Genomic DNA, 23,235 nt, shown 5'->3' with positions numbered 1-23,235 from the left:
CAAGTGATAAGCAGTGATATACATGTAGTCCAGTCCATCGCAAGGCCATCGTAAGTCTGGTCACCAAGTACACGGTGGTCCAAAACAAAATTACACTTTTTTCAAACGCAGATTTCCCAAAATCCGGGAGAAACGTTGAAATTATGTTAAGATATTTCTAAAGTACACGATCTTGGTGGGATATGGTGAAAACGGCGATAAAAGTAAAGCCTAAACTAAGAAATGGCAGCCATTTACAGAAAAATGGTCAAAAACCAGTTTGTCCACACGCGTGTAAGAGATATCGTCTTTATTATTGCAGTTCTTTGTGCATTTGAGCTATCGTTTTGACCATGTCTCATAGACTCGCGTGTGGACAAACTGGTTTTGACCATTTTTCTGTTTAATTTAGACCTTTTTTTCAATGCTATTTTCACCATGTACCACCAACACCTTGTAGTTTAGAAATATCTTAAAACAATTTCAACATGTCTCCCCAATTTTGAGAAATCTGCACCTGAAAAAGTGTACATTTTGTTTGGACCACCCTGTACATCTTTCACTAGTTTGGTCACTCCTAACAAGGGATGAACAAGGGGCCTTCTTGAGCAAATGACGGTGTTATAGCAACTCAATCTGAGTTTGATAGGTGTACCTATCAGTGCCTATGGGTCGTTCCCCATGGCAAGTCCGAAGACTAAAATGGTTTAGTGCCCTCCTCGCCCAGCTTGTTTGCATCATCTTTTAGCTTCAAACCAAGACTGCACAATTTTGGATTCCTGATCATAAAATATGTAAAGATTTACATGTAGGCATAACAGAATAATAGTAATTGTCAGCGTCACTCAACTAGCTGCTTATACTCAGCATGAGGGCATCAATTCGAATTTGACGCTTGACATGTGGAATTTAACGTTGGACATTCGGAAATCTTGGTTTGCATTGCTGCCGTACTAAATATTTATTCCTTGAAGCTGCTGCCACCCACATAATACAGGGTGGTCCAAAAAAAGGTTAACTTTTAGACCCAATATTTCTCAAAATTGGGGAGACATGTTGCAATTGTTTAAGAGATTCCTAAACTATAAGATCTTGGTGGTATATGTTGAAAACGGCGTTCAACATAACGCCTAAATTAATAAATGGCAGCCAACTCTCCTGTAGTTAGACCATTCAAAACACCTTAAAATCTGGGTGCTGGCAAATTGGAGGAAAAAAATGCTGGACCTTTTAAAATCCTCCAGAATTGATTGTTACTGCACTTCCACACCTTTCAATTCCTTTCGAAAGGTACTGAAATGCAACTTGCTGAATTTGTCCACAGAGTTGCTTCACCTTTTGAAACCTTTTGAAAAGTCCAAAAGTTCCAGCACTATTTCACCTTTCAAAACCCCTTTGATCAGGCAAATTTAAAATGTTTTGAAAGGTCTGATAATTCTCTTTGCCAACTGCACTGGGCATAGTAGGGTTAACAGAAAAATAGTCAAAAACCAGTTAGTCCACACATCTATGAGACATGTTCAAAACAATACCACCGAGTGTACAAAGAACTGCAACAACGATGACCATATCTCATACACAAACTCGCGTGGGGACAAACTGGTTTTTGACCATATTTTTCTGTAAATGACCGCCATTTCTTAATTTAGGCTTATTTTCAATGCCTTTTAAACCATGTACCACCAAGACCTTGTAGTTTAGGAATATCTTCAAACAATTTCACTATGCCTTCCCGATTTTGAGAAATCTGCCTCTGAAAAAGTGTAAAGTTATTTTTGTACCACACTGTAGTGCTGCCACCATGTATGTAGTGCTGACACTGTTCTCTTTCTGCTCTCTAGACAAAAACGTGTAATCTTTTACCATTGATACAACCCTAATGAATTTCCAGATCGTTTTCAGTGAAAACAAAAGGTGCTTTTTGTCCTCTGAGCACCCCGAGGCACCCTACTGTTCCAAACTGCCCCGGGTTTTCAAGAACTCTTTAATTGCTGATCATCACAAAGCACTCCAACATTGAAAACGGCATGGATTTAACAACACGATACAAGGAAAAACATTCCCTTTGAAAACATCTTTATGTGAAGGTCTCTTCTGAAAGGTCTTGCAAGACTGTCTTGGGAGTAAAGCACCTTGTTTAAAGCTACATGAGATATTTTGCTTTGTGTGCATTCCTTTCCTTTGACGCAACAAAATTGCTCAATGTCTTATGAACAGTGCACAACAACTAACCTGTTGAAGTTTAAGCGCAGTGGATTCTATAAATTTTGAGAAAATAGAGAAAAGATTTTGGGGTCTTGTAACTGGTTTGTTGCTGATGCATTATGTGCCTGTGGGCACATTTTCTTAAACCACCTTCAGTAATTGTTTTCTTCTGAGTGATACCATTTCAGGTGAAATAATTTCACAGGGTATTTGGTACGAGTCCTATCTTCACATTGTGCAAGGATTTTTTCGTTAAATCGGTGGGCACGTTTCCAGGTACCCTACTTGTCTTTAAACCACATTAAAATATGCAGAAGTCATAATGATGTATACCTTGCGACTGGGTTTGTTTCATAAATATTAATGAGTTTGTGGATGGCTTCATAGATGAAGATGAAGGAGATGAGACTGGAGAAACTCTCCTCAGTGAAGCGGGTGAAGTATTTGACCATCGCGCTGGCGTCACATGCAACCAAGATGATGACCATCAGGGTTGTCCACAGGCCGATCCAAAACCGAAACGACAAGTAGTCCAGATCATTGGACCTAACAAGAAAAATCATCAATGTATATGAACGTGTTATCGTAGCTGGCTATAGCAAAGGTACACTGGTCCAGAGTGCTGTGCAATTTTAAATAATTCAATACGTGATTATTCACACTTGGATTTGATCGAATAATCAACTATTTGAAATGCACTCAACAAGTCTTACATGAGCAAGCCTAACTAGAGTGTGCTGGTCTGAAATTATATGTGCTGTCTCTTTGGGATTTGCGTGGGCCTGTCGAAAATGACACTGATGATCATGTACTGGTTGATAAATTTTTATCAAGGTAGCAGACTAGCTGATATTTCAATGATTATAAAGATGCAATTACGGCTTATATTGCCCACGGAAGTCTCGTGTATTAAGTGACTGCCGACCAAAATGTAGCATTTGACAAACAATGAAACCACGCAACTTATATGAAATAACAACATGGATGTTTTTCTTCATCTCCTAACATTTTGTGAACATTGGAATCAGAAAAATGCCATTGGGATATTCGGTGGATAATCCAACATTCACATTTTCGGTATATGCAGCACAACCCTACAGGGGCCAATTTCACGGCGTTGCTAAGCACAAAACATTGCTTAGCACAAAAAAAGTCTGGTTTATAAAAGCAGGTTACCAGCCAAAACTCCATGTGATTTTCATGCTAAGCAAACAACAGCTGAATACTGATCACGAGCAATATACATGTACATCACGTGGAGTTTTGGCTGGTTACCTGCTTTTATTAGCCAGACTATTTTTGTGCTAAGCAAATTTTTGTGCTAAGCAGCGCCGTGAAATTGGGCCCTGGTCTGTTGGTTTACTTCATTAATCATCAACCGATTTAATTCTTTCTAGTAATGAAACCAAGTGTACTTCCTAATTGCACAAGCATGTAGCCTGAAAGCCTAAAAAAACTCAGGTAAATTAAAGAAATGATCAGGTTTAAAGGTTGTAGCAAACGTCGGGAGGATATTCCAAGGAAACCCAAATGGTAGGCAAGAAGGACCACTACGCCCACCTGACTTCCCATCTATTCTCAAGGGTATGTAGATTCAAATCCTGACTGGGATCATAGTGCTTGTGTTCTCAGGCAAGGCACTTTACTTAAACTGCCTCTCTCCACCCAGGAGTACAAATGGGTACCTGTAAAATGTACGGAGCATATGTGACCTGTTCTGTCAAAAGCAGAGGTTGAAATTGAGACAGGGCCAAAAAACGCTGTGGGGGTGATTTTTATCGATTTTCAAATTTTTGCATATTTGTAATCCTGAACATGTCTAAAATATATTATAAAAGTTTGAAACCCTAATTTGAACTCTACATATACTATTTTTGATGATTTTGATAAGGTATATCAGTTAAAGAAATAATTGTTTTGTGACGTTCGTGGCCATTTTTTCCGTTTTCTACTTTTCGACACAATGAACTTCAAAATAGCATAACTCTGCCCAGGAATGACCGGTTTCAAAAATTAAACCACCTATTAAAAGGAAAAAGAACATATGTTAACAATATGTAAAAATATCATTTTCGACCTTATGCCCAGAAAAAGTCTGATTTTGACAGAACAGGTCACATATTGCGTTCATCTCTTACTGCTGCATAAAACAGGCCCATTCAACCCCAACTCTAAAAACTATAATGATAGCATCACTTTGAAATTCAATGCAAGACTTAATAACATCTAGGTTCAACATAATTAATGACAAAGTAAAAAAAAAAGCAATGACAGTTACTTTAAAAATATACAAACTGTGGATTTGAACACTTACCTGCAGAAGCCGATCAGGATTTTCTCGTAGATCAGAATGGGACCTGTGCTGCCGAGGATAGTCAGTGGCTGGCCTGAGAACAGCGCGAAGCCCACTCCACATATGGCTGACCCAAGGAGACCCTCTAGTGTGGCCTGTGAAGCAAAGGAAAGTTTCTTTAAATATGGGACCAGTTACTGTACTCGTTAAAGGGAAGATACAACATTTGCAAATATCAAAAAACGAAATGATCAAGTTATAATGAAATACCTTACTGGATTGTTAGGGACTGACAGTCTAAAGCATCCTTTAAAATCGTGGCTCCTGATGTGCTGACAAAACTATTTTTCCAGCGCTGGTCAGCTGACCAGCGTTGGAGAAAACTGGCTTTTTTCAAAACTGTCCCTAATTTTTCATATTTAGTTATTCGGACTTTTCTTTGCAATTGATTACACACCTGTTAAGGGGTACAAGCCTGCTAGACTGATTCTCTGACCTCACAATTCCCCAAAGTGTATTAATTGCTCCGTTTCATCTTAAGTGGGGTCAGGAAACCAGACTATAAGAACATGAAAGGTTTTCTTGTTTTTTCCAGCATCTACAAGCCCAAAACGTGAAACAAGTCAGTTTAACAATATTTTCTATAACATACTAATCCTCCAAATCCATTGAGATGAAAGGCATGCACATACTGCACTGAGCTCCTGGAAGTAGTGCTATGCATTTTTGAATAATAAAGTATTTGATTATTCGAACTCGGGTTTGGTCGAATATTTGAATCTTCGAAATGCGCTGATCAAGTTTTCATATGTGCCAGCCTAAATTTCGCTGATCGGGAATAAAAATTGGGCCACTGAGAAGTAAATAACATCTTCTTTCGGTCATTCCACAAAGTCCTTAAAGCAGTTGATAACAGTGGTTAAAATCCAAAAATGAAATTGTCAATTACGAAAAAGTTTAATTGTGTGTAGGAAAATGTTATACTGTCATTGCTAAGGAATTGTTGGAAAATTTTTTTTTCTTCATAAAACTACATGAAAGCCAGCTATTGACCTTGTGCGTATGTTCCTCCAAACAAGTTCATCTAAATTTTTCCCACAATACAGCTGGCACACAGACATGGCCTTTACTCACTGACTCTATTTTAGTTTGCAAGAAAAAAAATCAGCAAGCAGCACTTTGACGATTTAACCCTCCGCAGTGGAATTTTTAAAATGACTCCGACATTGTTTGGTCAACGAATTTTATATTTCACAAGTTCCTTTTTCAAACATAGCCAAATAACGTAGTGAGAGCCCCTTTAGCCTTGGTCGAAATATTACAAACTGAAAATCCTAGCCAACACCAGCCCCTCCAACAAGTACCATATAATAAAATCCAATTGAGTCTAGCCTGCCTCGCCGCAGGAATTGGACGATTGATCGTCCTTATCAACCAAAAATGTAAAAAAGCTTGTTTAACATGTTTCCAGCACAATGTCCGACCTCAAACAGGACCCCAGAATGACAGAAGCTACATGGTAGTGTGGCTCTTGTTGCGTCTTTTGTTGAAAACGGTCCTTGAACTTACAGTTATGTGAGTGTGTTATATTACAGGGACCCCGGGAAACACAAAGCATTGTCCTCAGGAGTATAGTAAAACATGACTAAATGAATTGTAAAGTGCAGGGCTAAATATACAGTGTTTTTTAAACATACCATCAGATTGTCCGTTGCCTCACCCAGTAGCCCACCAAACGTAATGACGGGGGTGATGCAAGCAAAGTACATGAAGAAGATGGAGGCAACACATTGTAGATGTAAGGAATCCCGGTAGTCGCTCAGGTAATGTGGAAGTCTACGTCTCACGTCGGCGACAAGCCCACCGAATGGTCTGAAAGACAAAAAACAAGGTAATGTCAAGCCTAGTAAAGCTGGCCGCAGAGCGCACACTATTCCATTCAATCAATGATTCTTTGCAGGCATTTAGCCTAAACAATGGGCAGGGTTTTGCCCATTCATTGGCATTAACGGGTCAAGGTGAGACTTAAGCAAGCCTATAAACCCTGCTGAATCCAACAGGATCCAACTATGTCACATACCCGATGGAGCCTTTTGGATTGAGCAGTTAACCCCTTGAGTACATTCCTCATGCAAAATGTTGGATTCAGCAGGCAACTGAACCGCATTATAACGCATTGTTGGACTCTGTTGGATTCAGCAGACAACTGAAAATGGGGCATAGTGGATTGAACAGGAAAGTCCAGTTGGACTCTGTTGGATTTAGCAGGGTAGTCCTGAGGAAGTATTAGGGGGTTAGGGTTTAAAGTCAGTCAGTGAGTCAGGTACAAAAGGGACTTTAGGCTATGCATGTACCAGACTGGGACCTTAAGTGCTCATAACAATGCAAAAGAAGATCAGGCCAACTTTACTCACTCTTTAGCCAGCAAATTTCTCCAAAACTGTCACTGGGCAAAGAAAAGGTCCTCAGTATGTCACCAACCAAGTTTTTTTCAAGGAGACTTTTCTTCAATATTTGGCAGTGGCTTGCAAATGAGAGGGAAGTCAATGATTTCAAAATGAGGCTAAAGACTAGACTTGTACATGTCCATCCATGGTCCAACTGTTTGACAAGACTGACTTCCTCATTCGTTGTCATTAGTCATGTTAGTCTGGTGCCCGACTATGGAGAAATGTGTAGAAATAGTGACCTAGTACCTGAGATCCTAGATATTTCTTTTGGCACAGTCAGCTGACAGTTGATTGATGGCAGTACTAAAGAGTTGTTGGACTGGTTGTTTCAGATGTCAGTCTATTTTCTTGCATTGCATGCTTTCAGTACCTTAAGTTTTTGGGACTCTCATACACAGTATTGACAGTTGCAAAAACAACACAAAAAGGCACCAAAATACCCTTTAAAATGGCGAAACGAAAATTAAAAATAAGGTTGGATGGGACACAAAGGTGCATTTTCAAAGATTGCATTACAAAAAATTACATTGCATGCGTGCTATAAGTAAAATTATTTTTCCCATGCTGGAATTATGGAGGCTTCATACACACACAAAAACCCCATAGTTTTACACTGATTATCGACTGGAGTGCAGTTTTTCTACTTAGGAAAAGTACTCAAGTACAAGTATGCTAAGTATCAATACTTCAAACACTTGAGATGTAGTCAAGTTCAAGTATTGCATTACTGATTGATTTTAGTTGCAGCTAAAAACGACTTATGTTTCACTGAGTGTGAACTGTTACCTTCCCGTGAAATCCAGCCCTTCGTGTTTCTTCTCCTCCTCGATTGCCTCTACGTGGCCGTTGAGCGGCGCGACGCTGTTCAGCCGATGGGATACAGGGGGCGCCGTTTTCGGCGGCTCAATGCGAATATCAGGATCCCACGCACCTGCGTTCAACCACACAATAGTGCTAGGTTAATGAGGGTGGTTTTTTAACATCCTTTTTTCAGAATTTTCCTCATTTGAAACTGCACACGAGTGCAGATCCTTGGATTTTCTATGGACCCTGCTGAACACAATATCAAACACTGGTAGACTGATCCATTAGAGGTACCGGTAATGTAATGTACATTTGCTATTGCTGTAATTTTCAGAAAATTGATGGATTTGGGGGTTGGCATATTGCTGCAAATATTGTTACACTGACCTGTTTAAAGTTTTGCGTTCATGCATACTGGGAAAAAAAATAAAAAAAATGCTGCTCTGGTACAGCAGTCTGGTTCCCTTGCCCTACTTCAGATGAAATGGAGCAATTTCTAGACATCGGGGAATTGTCAGGTCAGGGAACCAGACTAGCTGGCTTGCACCCATTCACAGATGTGTAACCGATCAAACAAAATGTGGACGAACTAAATTTGGAAAATTGGGGGCAATATTTGAAAAATAGTCAGTTTTTTCAAACGATGGTCAGCCTATCAGCATTGGAAATTGATACAAAACTTCCACCTTTCTTGAAAATGACAGCACTCCAGGTGCCATGATTTCACAGGATGCTTGAGACTATTATTCACTTAGTCAAGTAAGGTATTTCATAATAATTTGGTAGTTATGCTATGATGAACAAGATCCAGCAGAAAATTTTGTAATTAGAACTTGTTGGAAAAACAGTAGAACGTTGCTATAGTGAACATGTATAATCTGCTGCAGACCTCATTGCATTTGTTACAGCAATGTTCTACCGTATGGGAGGCCAACTCACTAAGTCCCATAGTCGTGATTAATACAAGACAGGCGCGTACAAATGTCCGACATGCATGAACTTGCGTATGAAGCGCGCATCTGAAACGTGCCGTGTGGCATTGGATAGGTGCATGGTTTGTTGCCCATGTGCGTGGTGGGCAGGACTTAATGGGTCTATCTATTATGAAACGCAGAGCCATGAAATGGACCGATCCATGACGATTTGACCAATCACTGCCGAGATTAATGTCCGATATGTGTGTACTCACCAGGGGGTAAGACTGTGACCTGGTCCATGAACTCATCAATCCCGGCCAGCAGATCCTCCACCGTCTTGGCCTTGTAGGCCACACCGTGGAAGACCTCATCCGACATGAGCGTGGCGATGCAGCGGCCGATCTCATGATACCTGGTCTCCTCCTCGCAGTGCGGTCCCAGCATGATGAAGAGGAACCTGGTAGGGATAGGGACCTCCGTCAGGTCCTCTAGGAGGACGGACTGGGCCAGCCGGACGAATGCTATGATTGGACGAGACAGGAAATCCACCTCGCCTACCAGGACGTTGGAGGCCTCGGCACCGGCGGGGATCTTACGCATGAAGTTGCTTTTTGCCTGCAGGATACAGACCAATACAGGTTAAAGGGAATGTACATCATTAGCTTTTGCTGTAATTTTCAGAAATGAACTATTTGAGGGGTTAATATAATAGATCAAATATTGTTTAACTGACATATTTGAAGTTTTGTGTTCGAAACTGCTTGAAAAACCAAGAAAAACAAAACTGTTTAACTAGTCTGGCTCCCTGACTCCACTAAAGATAAAATGGATCAATTTATAGATGTCGGAAAATTGTAAGGTAAGGAAACCAGTCTAGCTGGCCTGCACCTGTTCATGAACATGTAACCAACGGCAAACAAAATTTAGACTGAATTTTTTTTTGTAAATTTGGAGTAGTTGAAAAATAGTTAGGTTTTTCCAACGGTGGTCGGCTGACCACCGTTGGAAATGTATACAAAAATACCATTTTCTTGAAAATGACTCGACACCAGGTGCCATAATTTTACAGGATGCTTTAGACTGTCATTTACCAACATCCTAGTAAGGTATTTTGTTAAAACTTGGTAGTTTTATTTTTCGATGTTTGCAAATGTTGTATATTCCCTTTAATTAAGTACCGTTCATGTGCATTCACTGAGCTTCTGAACAAATCCATTGTTAAGCAATATACATAGAGTGTGTGGCCTAGTGGTTAGGGTTCGTGACTCATGATCAGAGGGTTCGGGGTTGGACTCCAGCTGCTGGTCATATGTTGTGTCCTTGGGCAAGCCACTTCACCCCCACTTGCCCCTCTCCACCCAGGAGTATAAATGGGTACCGGCATTAGCTGGGGAGTAACCTGTGATGGACTAGAATCCCATCCAGGGGGAATATAAATATTCTCAGTCATTTCATGCTACTGAAACCGGAGATAAACGCCGGCCTGATGAGCCACATTGGCTGGCGACAAACTTTACTTTTTTTTTTACTACATTAAATAACCAGAGAGCTAACTCTTCATAATATAATGTAGCCTGCTGAACACATCCCTGTTTGTGTACAAACCTCCAGAAAACTCTCTGATATAGCAGCAGAAACCACAACCAAACCATCTGTGTTCTTATCCATATGAAAACAACTCTTTATTTTCCTTGTTCCACAAAAAAAAATAAAAAAAAATTGGTTGTAAAAGTGCAACACCCAAACACCTCCCTGATGCAAATTCTATCCTATTAATAGTTTGGTTGCAGTGCCCACTACTACATGTATATCAGATTTGAACCTGCCATGTCAAGCCCAGCAAGCTTGGTGGTCAAGTGGTAAGACCAGTTTTTGCAGCAGCTCGAGATCAGCACATTCTAATCTCTACCTTCACAGGTACCCATTTATACTCCTGGGTGGAAAGAGGCAATTGCAGTAAACAGGCATGCAACTGGGAATTTAGAAAAAACCGAGGAAGCTTCAAACCAAACAAGACTTTGTACAGTGTTTTTTAATTTGTAATGACATTCATGAGAAGTAAATAACGAGGAAATCAGCGGATCCAAGGAAAAGTTGCATGCCTGAGTAAAGTGTCTTGCCCAAGAACACAAGCGCCATGTTCACTGTCAGAGTTCGAACCCACGTACCGCAGCACGCGAGTCGAACACGGTAACCACTGGACCACAGCGCTCCAATTTACATCTCCCCAGCACAAATTCCATCTTGAACATGTAAATACCGCAGTTCAGTTACACAGAATTATCTTGTATTATTACCCTCATGCTTGTGGCACTGGCTACTTTTGGTAGATTGCTTGTCGATGCAGAGCTCTCCTTCCTTGAACCTGTTGTGTCTTCGTTGCTGTCTACAGACAGGTGGGTGCCCGAGTTATGATGGTGTAAGAAGTTGGGCGTTGAGGCCGCTGTGGACTGCATATGGGCAGCTGAAGAAAAATTATTGTTCGGTATTGTAAAAATAGCCAACCAAAAATTATATTATAATTGGTCTTTCCACAACCCTCAAGGCCGGTTCACACTCAGTGCAAAAGCAAATGCTAACCTGAATTTGTGATGTTATATCAAGTTTTTGCTCTAAGTTGAACAATGTGCAGCGAATGTTTCGTGATGTCAAATTCACTTTGCATTCGTTAGAGAATAATAAACCAGTCAACTGTGGATTTCTTCTGCAGATTAATATGAACTCGATATATGTGGATATATTTCTGCAGATTCAATGCAAGTCCAGTCTGTATGGTTGCAGATCTTACACATGTATGCATTTTGGAAGTTTTATGCGCACAATGAGCAGGGCTAATAATCAATGAATTCTCATTGGAACATGTATGTGGAAAAACTGCATTTTATGAGCAAAACGTTCTCAAAGCATGTGAAACAAAAGGCATTGTTGTCTCTGTCACACTACGGTATTTACCCAACAAATGTAGCTTTAGTTCCAATAGACTCAGTTGTCAGGCTACTGTGACTGACCAGTAAGCCATCTTGAAATATGTACACAATGTATAGGCCCTATCAAATGTTAATTTATCAGCACTATTATTCCATTAGCACCTGTATAGCACTACATGTACATTGTACTTTATATAACTGACCTACAGATCCTAGTCATTTGATTGGTGGAACTCGCATCACGTGACATTCGTTATTGCTCCCATTCACGCCGCGGCTCAAAAAGTACTATCCGCCCATGGGGAATGGGAAATACTATTCAACAGTTAGGACCATGATGCGGTATTTGTGTGCAAATGCATGCTGGTGTGCGCGTTCAGCGTTGCGCGTATTGTTCCAAAGAGCCAGTGCTACAGCGTTGGGTTCAAACATTTTCCTGAAGGGGTGGTTTGGAAGAGACAAATACATTTTCATCCAGTTTTGTATTGAAAAAAAAAGTTCAAATATATCAAATGCCAAGTATCTATATGTCAGTTATATAAAAAAAATATTGAGTGGCTTTAAATTGTGAAATGGGAGGAATATTATCGCTCGGTAAAATCTGGACTTTTCAAGTTCACTCGGCTTCGCCTCGTGAAATGGAAAAGTCCAGATTTTACCTTGCGATAATATTCCTCCCATTCCACGCTGATCCACTCAATATTTGTATAACATACCGGTAGTATTTACTCTGTGATACATGTAAAATCCATAAAACCATGAAGTGCTTGGCGGTTTCAGGCGGTACAGGGAATAACAGGCAGGTCAGGTTGGGGCAGTATAGGGACAGATGTGTTAAAACCACTTAAGAAGTTACATACACATAAATACCAATTATCATCAATTGTCTGAAAATTGCAATCACTAGATAACATTTCAGAACCAAAAAATGCACACGCATACCTTCATGTGTACATGCATAAATAAAAATTATCAAGGTTTTTTTTTAAGTGGTATGTAATGTGATGCCAGTATTTAGAAACATCCACACATTGCTTACAGCACACAGCTTTCTGAAATTTGTAAAAAAAAATTAAGAATTGGCAAATGAAAACATTTTGAAAAGACTGATGAGCCCACCACATGAGAAATACGACAGCCATACTAAAAAAACACAGCGCGAAAATATTTCGAAAAAAATATCCCAGGAGTTGCTCAAACTAGTATTGAAGAAAGTGCAAGCAAGTGAAAGGTATTGGGTGATGATTTGTCCATTGCAGGAAACAACGAAGTCGCGATTATTTTTCTGAGTGCAGAAACGAGATAGCACCCCTGGCCCTGACCGAGGACCGTCAGTCCCAGAAAGATTTGTACATACATGTAAGTTTCTAAACACGATGAATTTATTATCAAACCATGATCCATACTCAAGTCAAGTCACAAGGTATTCAAATGAGCTGTGACAAAAGACCATTTCACACTGTCGTCTTTCTTTATCTTACCCTTGTTGAAATCAACACAGGTCTACCTCAAGAGGAACCTGGTCCCATCAAACACTGATTACGCACCGGATACTGTTCACACTTCAGGCCTTTTCACACCAGAGCCTCTCAGGCCGGGTTGAACGCAACCCGGGTTGAACTCGACCTGGGATGAACTCGACCCAGCATAAACTCGACCCGGGATGAACTCGACCCGGGATGAACTCGACCCGGGATGAACTCGACCCGGGATGAACTCGACCCGGGATGAACTCGACCCGGGATGAACTCGACCCGGGATGAACTCGACCCGGGATGAACTCGACCCGGGATGAACTCGACCCGGGATGAACTCAACCCTGGGCGAACCCAGTGCCACCCCAGTTTGGGTTTTTTATTTTTCAACCCTGCGTTCAACCCCGCATCGTTTCACACTTGTTTTGTGCAAACCAAGCTTATTTCGCTCGGTTACTACCGTTTTGAACCCTGGCGAGAGTAGAAGCCATGTTGGATCCTTGCTAGTGTGAGCTACCGGAAGGAAATGCTTCATCATTGTTTATCGTATTTCTTGTGACCTGATTGTGATTTGTCTTGTGACTGACCAAATCAACAACCCTACTCATAAAATGAAAGCTTGAACTGCAGAGCAGAAGCCCTTCACAGTGTTTTCAGACTTTGTGCAGATAAATGTACGAACAGATGAAAACCCAGGAGAAGAAATTGACCTGGGTCTACTGGCCTAAAAGTCAATGTTACTACTTGTAGAAATTCCCCTTTGGTTGGTCGGGGAACCTTATCATGATCTTCAGTTCAACCGCAAAACCATCAAACTGATGAATTCATGCAAGGGGGGGGGGGGGGGATTCCCCCAAGATCTCGGCCATCGAGTGCCGAAAAATTTTGAAACTCGGTACATGCATAGAGCAACTCATCATGAACATACCCAAGAAATTTCATGACTATAGGTCAAAGGTTTTGGAATTATGGCTAATTAATTATTCATATGTACAAATGGTAATTCTGCTCTATGTACACGACGTATGAGAAAATTCAGTTTTTTTACGCGCCGGAAAATTTTTCACTGCACGGCAACCAATGATCCGATTTTTATGTTTTTGGTATCAAAAGATGCGCAAGGCTCGAGGCTAAAAAGTCATAACAGCTCGGGTCGCGAACATTTTTTTTTTTAAGGCTATCAAAAAAGTTGAGGGGTCCGCCCCCCCCCCCCCGGCCCTTTTAGGGTTAAGGAGCTTAAAGGGAATATACATCATTTGCTTTTGCTGTAATTTTCAGAAATGGTTGGAATTGGGGGATTGGAAATATAAAGCAAATATAGTAACACTGACTTTTTGGAGGTTTTGGGTTCGAAAATGCTATAAAAACCAAGAAAAACGATCATTTACCTGTAGTCTGGTTCCCTGACTCCATATAAGAAGAAACAGAGCAGTTTACATACATTGGAGAATTGTAAGGTCAGGGAACCAGTCTAGCTGGCTCGTACCCGTTCATAGGTTTGTAATCGATTGCAAACAAGTGCAATAGTCAATTGGGGCCAGTATTTGAAAAAAGGCCAGTTGTTTCCAACGCTGATCGGCCGATCAGCGTTGGAAATTGATACAAAAATACCACTTTTCTTGAAAATGACAGTATACCAGGTGCCATAATTTTACAGGATGCTTTAGACTGTCATTTACCAACGTCCTATTAAGGTATTTCACAAAAACTTGGTAGTTTTATTTTTCGATGTTTGCAAATGTTGTATATTCCCTTTAAGAATCAGGCAATGCAAATAGGGGGAAAACCCACCAAAATTGACTTTCATCTGAAGGAATAGGGTCCAAGCACAATGGTAGCCTAACTATCTTCACCTACATTTACATATGTACGGTACATGTAGGCTTTCACCAGTCTTTGGCAGTGAACAGGACTGGTATGAAGAGAATGCACAAAAATGCTGTGACACAAGCTAATGAATGCATCATAATATGGATAAGTTCACGGCTAATTCAAATGACAAAGTAGAGAATGTATGTTTGACAGATCAAAAGATTGAATCAAAAGGCCACATAGTGAGATGCATGTACTTGCAGCATGGAGGAACAGGCGCTTGCCGTAAAAGACAGGTTCATACGACATGTACAACAGATTTCAAGTGAGAAAGTGAATAGACTAAAGACAGGCCACATATATATTTGTATAAGGACGTACATATGTACATAAAAGCCGCATTTAATGCCCATTCCAAGCAATATGTACCGTCTAAATTATGTGAAATAAATACATACAACTTGGAGCTATTGTATAGTGGGAAACATACAACATGTGCATGTACCGGTATGTATTGTCTATATTCATCCTTTCAAATTCTTAACGAATTTCTGCTTTTGATTTTGTCAATGAAAGAAACAACATCTGTCAATAGGCAGTAGTGAAAGGACAATTTATTCAAGTAACTGGAAGAAAAGAACGCTTACAAAATGTGGACTTTTTCTAAATTCCTATTTTTTTTGGGGGGGGGGGGGATGGGGTTGGAGGTGGATGGTTGCCCTACATTTGTACATGTACACACCCAGTGCCCCCCCCCCCCCAACCCCCCTTGGGTGCAGGTCTGTGAAAGATGAGATGAATGACTTCATACAGTTGACATTTGCATAAAAGGGCAGGAACAGGCTTCAATATCATTACAGATGACAGCAGGAAAAGATTGCATGCTCTCACAAGTTCATAACAGCAAAAGTGTTCATCAACAAATGGTGGGGAAAAAATGGCCAATTATGTCCATGCATGAAATGGAACACATACTGCAAAAGGTAACCACAGAATTCTGCCTACAAAACCGAAGGGAAATAAACCAGTATTGCTCAAAACATCCACACAGTTTCAGCGCCACTGCCACAGCAAATGCTTATTAATGAATGCCTCAAACTTGAAGGACATGATGAGCAGAAGAGCATGTACGGTAAGCTACACTCAACCAAAAAATAAATTCCCCCTTAATACTTTTTTGTCTTAACTAAAAAAAATGGGCACATCTTGCTCAAGTTACGACTGACCAGTACAGAAATTCCTTAGCAATCCCGCTATACTCTTTGTTTGGCCCAAAACAGTGATAATGTGTACAAAATTATGCAATTTATGAAAAATGGTACCGAAAAAAAGTTGCACTTTTGTATACGTGCAAGGTGAGTGTGAACCACAACTTGCACGTATACAAAAGTGCAACTGTTGTCGGTATCTTTTGTCATAAATTGCATAAATTCGTACACATTGTCACTGTTTTGGGCCAAATAAACAGTATGGCTGGATTGCTAAAGAATATCTGAACTGATACCGGTAGGTCGTTATTTGAGTGAGAGGTGCTCAGTAGTTTTTGAGTTATACAAAAAAGTATTGGAAGGGGGGACTTTCTTTTTTGGTTGAGTGTATGAAACCAGATTCGCAGCTTGTATGTTAGATGCATGTAATTTATAATACCATGGAATACAGCTTCAGCTGAAAGAGCCGGAATCGCACTCTCTAAAATAAAAACAAAACAAAACAAGAGCAGACTACATATAATATCAAATACCGTTCAAAGAGGGAGCAAAGGGGTACAAAAGTACCCCCTCAACAGTTGCAGAGGGAGAGTTTGGGGAGACCACTGGGAGGGACATTAAACGCATTGCTGACGGCGCCTCCTTTCTGACATTCAAAGTAAATTTAGTTGTATGTACTTTGTGCGTAATATGCGCACAAGCCATTACGCGCTTTCGGTGCGCCCCTCTACGCTCATGCACGGAATCCATTAGGTCACAAATTTCTTTCAATATAAACCTAGCCTTGGTCAAGACGTTCGTCATTATTCGTCTGTACATGTACGTTGTAAACGATTGGCGGCATATCCTCGCTAAAAATACAGCGCAAACAGCGACCTCATGCGGCCACTATTTTATGCAAATCAGTTGGACCCGATCAAACGCCTTGATTCAATCGTCGGCAAAAGTTTATGTTTTTCTTTATTTTGCGCTGGATTTTTTAGCGCACGACCTCGTATGCGAATACAGATACATTTGTAAGTGTACCGGTAGGTGGGGCTAATATGTGGAGTGTCCAATCACACACTGGTAAATCCTGACGCCATCAAATTACTTGCAGCTATTCGCCTTTTGCGGACGTTTTATAAACCACATTTTTTTGTGCATTGGTGTTGTGCGCAATGTGAGACATCGACACACAATGTGTGTGTACGGTGTATGTATTACAAATGTGTACAGTATTGGTACATGTCTCGCCACACCGCTCGCAAAATGCAAGTTTCCACGCAACGATCAACCAATAAAAACACAACTTTTAAGGTCAGCTTAGGCTATTATAAAACATAACGAGCACCAGCCCCGATTTAATCAAGGCGTTCGATCGGGTCCAACTAATTTGCATAAAGTAGTGGCCGCATGAGGTCGCTGGGCACGCTGTATTTTTAATGCATTGCATGCATAGCGAGAATATGCACCGCCGATCGTTTACCGCGTTCGGACGAATAATGATGAACGCCTTCACCAAAGCTAATATAAACTAAAAAATAAATTCAAAAAAATAAATCCTGCGAGGAATTTACTCTTTTCCTGTATAAATCAATATGCGACTGAGATGAGCAACTTTCTCTCTCTTACGATAATAACCAGACAAAAAAGATGGGGTTCTATATAATTTGATCCTTGGGATATTTTTGAACTTGTTTTTTTCATTGGTAATGTACATGTCAAATGATCACTTTTTCAACTAGAAGTTACAAGGTTTCGCCCTACATGTACATGTACGCCTAGGACCCGCACCTGCGTTGTGTCATGCATACGCGTGTGAACGTTTTCATTGAGCTCCTGTTAATGTGGAGATGAAAAAACTTACATGTAATTTGTCACTCATTCTACTGTCATTAACTGTCACATATATTTTACTGCAAACATAACCCACCGTCAAGATCTATAGACTTGAGAAGATTATCATTCAACATTCGTGTTGAGTATTCTGCAGCAATATTAAAAAGGTTCACGTGCACGAGCTCAACGTAAATTGCCCACTCCATATCTTTTCCCAAAACACAAACAGGCACGCGAGGCTTCCAGTACGCACTGCCATGTATCGGTAAGCGTTTAGTAAAATGAGTTGCTGAACCTCTTAAATGTCATGAAGATGTCGCCCGAGTCCCACATGTACATCCACTGGTAAATGTACAAACAACAACACATGTTCATCTAAGTAAAAGGTGACACAGATCAGGCAGTATCAGATGACTTCCACACACAACAAATGGACATGCCATCGCACCACTTCTTCAGGTATGTGTGTACGTGCCTGGTAGAACGTGGCTATCTCCCACCCACAAATTAGTAGCAGCTTTTATTACCAACTGCCAAGCAAGTTACATGTAAAGCCTTTCCAAAAACACTGATCATGTCAACTAAAAAACTACAGGTGATTTGTGTGCTCCAATATACAGCTGAAGGGCCATTTTTTTTTCAAACATTATCACGCCAGTTGTTCAATGTGGTGCAATGGACAGACACAGACTTTGAAAATTGGACCAGATTTTTTTCTCATCTGCAGGCTGTTTACACATGTACATGTATACATGTACTGTACTAATTACTTCCTGACAAATTGTGAGAATGCCTGATAGGTCCACCACATGTCACAAAAACAGGAGTTGGCTTTTAAGCGCAAATACAATACTGGGTATTGTAATTTAAACAAAAATTAAACAAACTATGAATTTTGTTATTTCGAGCAATAAAACAAATATGGTGGCATATTTTAATGAAACAATTAGAATGTAATGAAACACCAAATATTTCTGAAAACATCCACTAAAATATTAAAAACTAGAGCAAACTCAAAAAAATATCTATAATTTTGTCAACCCCTTGCCTTCCTTTGGTCCAACTTCCAAAATTCCACCTTAAATTTGGTAAAAACTGTGGAGTTTTTGTACCCTTTTGCATACATAACGAGAACATAATAACGTCTTGGAGATGCACCTGTTTATTGATTTTATACGATCATAAGTTTCATGTCTGATGACAGTGAGTTATGGGGTAAGTGATTTAATTTCTTCTGCCCAACACAGTCTCAAGATCTCTGATGATTGCGGATGTCAATTACAATGTCGGAGCCTGACATCCATCAGCGCATGGTTGGCTGAACGACCTATGACATAGGGGTTAACTTAATCTAAATATCAACATTACGGCACTGCGTGACTTCAGCATGCTGGAGAAATAAGCCAATCAGAAAACAGATAAGGCCGCATTGTCAAGGCACAGACATTTAAAAACCAATAAGATTTCAGAATCATTTAGAGAAACATTTAGCAACCAACAGGCATGTAACTTGGAATTAACCCCAAAAAACAAGGAAATTCCAATGTTTACAGGACTTTGCAGAGTGTTTTTCAATTTTAAATGGCAAAAGTCTGAAGTGAAAAATGAGGAAATCAGCTGATCTGAGGAAAATGGCATGCCTGAACCAATAAGATTTCAGAATCACTTTCGGAATAGCAACCAATAAGATTTCAGAATCAGAGATAGTGACCAATAAGATTTTAGAATTACTTAGGGCACTGTCTGTTCTCATATTGTTGTATATCCTCGAGTCATCGTAATTGGCGCAGGTAATGCTTGCAATGCGCGTGCATCAAACTAGGACCTTGTCGTTTTAGGGGGTCTTGATGATACACGTGGGAAATGAGATCAAGGCTCCATTTTATACTGTACCTTGTTCCATACTGCTCCCATTACTGGCGGATCCCGACAGACTCCGCCCAATGTCCGTCAGTGAGCGGATCATTGGCAGGATGCTGCTCCCGCGTTTCTCCCGGTGTTTCTTCTGGCCGTGGTGATGATGTTTCCGTAGCAACGCCTCCCGCACCTGGTCCCTCTTCTCCTCTTCCAGCTGGTTGGATGCGATCAGTTTGTCCAGCACAATATCTGAAAGACACAATTAATGAATCCAGCGTAAGCAGTCCATACCGGTACCTTCAGTACATCTTCAATTGTTCAAATTTCCATCAAATTGAATTATTGTATCAAGTTTTTAATTGGCAACTGCAAGCCTGATTTTTGATCAAAAAAGCAATAACTGCCAATTTGTGCATTTGAGTAGCTCATCCGGATCGACTTGGTTAAGACTTGTGCCGTTCGATTTATAATGTAGCTCGGACGTCATTCTCGGGGCTCACCCGGATCAGCCACCACCGACCCGGCTCATGGAGCCAAGTCAGTGGTGGAAATACATCACATGCGTTGTTCATGCCAAGAAATGGACAAATATGGCGGCTGGACAGTGGAAAAGATCAATTGTCAATGGCTACGGCCAACACAGCATTGCGCGCTGAACTGTCACCCACGGACACAGCGCGCATTGTTGCAACAACGACAATGGCATATAATTGAGCGGCGTGAAATTTGCTATGGTAAGCAAAAAGATTATTCGATGAAATTTGAGAAATAAAGAGAGTGTCTATATACTTTATTTCTTGCGGATCAAGTCAGCCTGATATAAATAATATCGGATGGCTTTGGTTTGGGGATACAACAATATATTGCACTCGCTATAACAACACATTCTTGTATCCCCCTCAAAGCCATCCTAAAGATATAAATAAAGCAAAACACACATGGTATGTATTTCAATGTACATGTACAGGATAAAAAAATACCAAATTTAAGACATTGGAAATGTATCTGTTATTGCAGAGGTTATGCAGGAACAGATGCTGGCCGGCGACTACTCAGTTATCAGCATTTAGTATTCACCCGCGTTTATTGATCCGTCAGGTAAGAAACACAGCCAGGCACAGAAGAAAAAAAATTCAGACAAGCTTGGAGGCCTTTTCCTGTTTTGCTATTAACTCAATGCAATGCGATGCGATGGGCTCATATGTGAGGATGAAAGAGGTGTGCAGCTATGTGGATGATCACTTAAAGATTGTTGACTGAAGCATACGGTATATATCGCATCTGCTGATTATTGCCTTAGAATGCTCAGTATGTTATGGGTAAACATATTTGCGCGTTATTACAGTGTATTGTAATATAACCCTGCCAGATCCTTCAAAATTTATCAAGATCCATCCAAAGATTTAGAGGATTCTGCATGATGGAGGGTGTTACAGCCCACCGACCGCTACTTCTACACATGGCTTGATGCCCCTTGAAGTTCAAGTACCGGTACAAAATAATACATGTATGTCAATGGTTTCCAGCACTTTGGTGGGTTTTGGAAGATTCAGGATGAAAGATTTTGAAAGATTCTGAAAGATTCCATTACAGAAAATGCCTTAGGTGTCGAGTTTAAAGCTATAGTCCATCATTTGCAGCCATCCGAAAAAGTAACTGGCGTACCATTGTTGAAAACATACTTGGTTGAAAGATAGTAAGTGGACTAAACTTCCTGTGAAATTAATCTTTCTGGCAAGCTATCATTTTGAAGTAATCAACGAAAGAAGGCCTTTCCAACGGTGCTTCTTAAGACGCACCGTAGGAAAATCTAAATTAGTAGTTCGTTTTGTTATTCGGCGCAGCGCGCGCAAGCATTGGCACGATGCACAGGCGCGCGCGGTTGCTATAATTCGTCGGATCAGTGCGCGACATCGCGTACAGCTGCAATTCAAAACAATTCAAAACATGATTCAGGAACTTTTGATTTGAAATTGAGATCCTAGAATGCTGTTTTTCTCGGAATATATAGCTGAAGCTGAGCTGAAACTTCATCAGGTTAGTTGTTCAGTATCCTTCATTAGATTTTGAACACTTTTGTTGCTTCAAACGAACAAAATGCACAAATTACAAATGATGGACTATATCTTTAATGTTGTGTCCAAATTGAGAGTGAACTCAAATTGGGAATAGCCCTGCTTCAGAGGTTTGTAAATGCACCAACGTCAAGAAAGTTGCGTTTCCTTTAACACACAACTTGAAAAAACATAAGAGAATTTGAATTTGTTGAAAAGTAGGGAAAGTAAATACATGCTGCCTTTACTTTCCAATGTGTAAATAATTAGAACCAATAAATGAATGATCGAGTACAAAGCATCACAGGAAATTCAGATCATAAGAACATGAATAAGAACATGTAATGTGGTGCTTATAGTGCTTTTTCACCAAAGTTCTCAAAGTGCTTCACAATTATAACCTCTGTTCATCAGGCCATGAGACTATTTTTCTACCCTGTCTACAGCAGCTCGATATCAGCGCAATCTGGTTTCTAACGTCACATATATCCATTTGTAATCCTCGACAGATAGAGGAAACTATAGTAAAGTGTCTTGCCGAGTTTTCTGGATCAGGGGTTTTAACCCAGGCACATGAGTCAAACGCCATAACCCTTGGACACTGGCGCCCTACAATTCCGAGTTTCATTTCTTACCAGCTATTTGTAAGAGATCTTCAGCCTCCATGTCCAAGCACACGGTACCAGACATCAGACAACTCCTGAGCTCAAACAGACTGTGTAGAGGGAGGGTGGCTATGTGAGGCTTACTCCACCTATCAGCTCCTACGTCCACATCCTCCTCGTACTTGATCCATCTGAGAACAAATACATCAATGCTGATCAAAATTCAGTCAATTACACAAGCTCGGTCAAGAACTATTTGAAGATGGCGGAATGGACACAAAACATATACAGTTAAGAACGTGAAAATATCGTAACGTAATATCACTTGTGGTTTCTGTGAAATTTGCCACAGGTTTGAGTACATTCCTATGAAATATGGTCATTTGTACTCCATGCCATAGCCAAGGTACCGGTATTTAAAACACAAAAAACACCCTATACAATTTCTGCACTGTTTTTTATTCCTACTAAGCCAAGAGTACAAGATACCTTGCAATTCCACAGAATACCATGTGAGACTTACCGATTATCTTTGATGCCTCACAATACCTCATGTTCCGAATACCATGTGATACATTATGACTCCTTGTGACACATTGTAATACCTTGCGATACCTTGCGATACCTTGTGTTAACCTTTGACACCTTGTAAAATGTGTCATACCCCGTGATGCATTGTGATGCCGTATAATGCCTAACGACGCCTTACAGATAATCAGTGACACCTTGCAAAACCTTTTGATACCTTGTGATATAGTTAAGATACCTTGTGGTATCTTATGATACCTTGCAACCCAATGAAACACCTTGTGATGCCTTGTGATTTAT

At 40.4% G+C, this 23,235-nt stretch overlaps 1 protein-coding gene across 4 annotated transcripts in view; it reads right to left on the bottom strand.

Moving 5' to 3' along the window:
• The window catches only part of LOC119721242 (sodium bicarbonate cotransporter 3-like), a 68,292-nt gene that overhangs the window by 14,548 nt on the left and 30,509 nt on the right, over positions 1–23,235 (bottom strand). For all 4 annotated transcript variants that reach the window (XM_038191219.1, XM_038191220.1, XM_038191217.1 and 1 more), the window contains 8 exons: positions 22,438–22,598; positions 19,785–19,997; positions 10,946–11,112; positions 8,921–9,263; positions 7,714–7,858; positions 6,175–6,349; positions 4,499–4,632; positions 2,518–2,730 (listed from right to left, as the gene is read on the bottom strand). In XM_038191219.1, coding sequence (XP_038047147.1) covers positions 2,518–2,730; positions 4,499–4,632; positions 6,175–6,349; positions 7,714–7,858; positions 8,921–9,263; positions 10,946–11,112; positions 19,785–19,997; positions 22,438–22,598 — 1,551 coding nt within the window. The remainder of the gene's footprint in view (positions 1–2,517; positions 2,731–4,498; positions 4,633–6,174; positions 6,350–7,713; positions 7,859–8,920; positions 9,264–10,945; positions 11,113–19,784; positions 19,998–22,437; positions 22,599–23,235) is intronic.

This window comes from Patiria miniata, unplaced genomic scaffold (genome assembly GCF_015706575.1).
Source record: "Patiria miniata isolate m_02_andy unplaced genomic scaffold, ASM1570657v1 HiC_scaffold_13, whole genome shotgun sequence".
In the NCBI taxonomy this organism is placed as follows: Eukaryota; Metazoa; Echinodermata; class Asteroidea; order Valvatida; family Asterinidae; genus Patiria; species Patiria miniata.
Note: the sequence above shows the minus strand (reverse complement) of the source record. Positions and strands in the feature narration are given on the sequence as shown.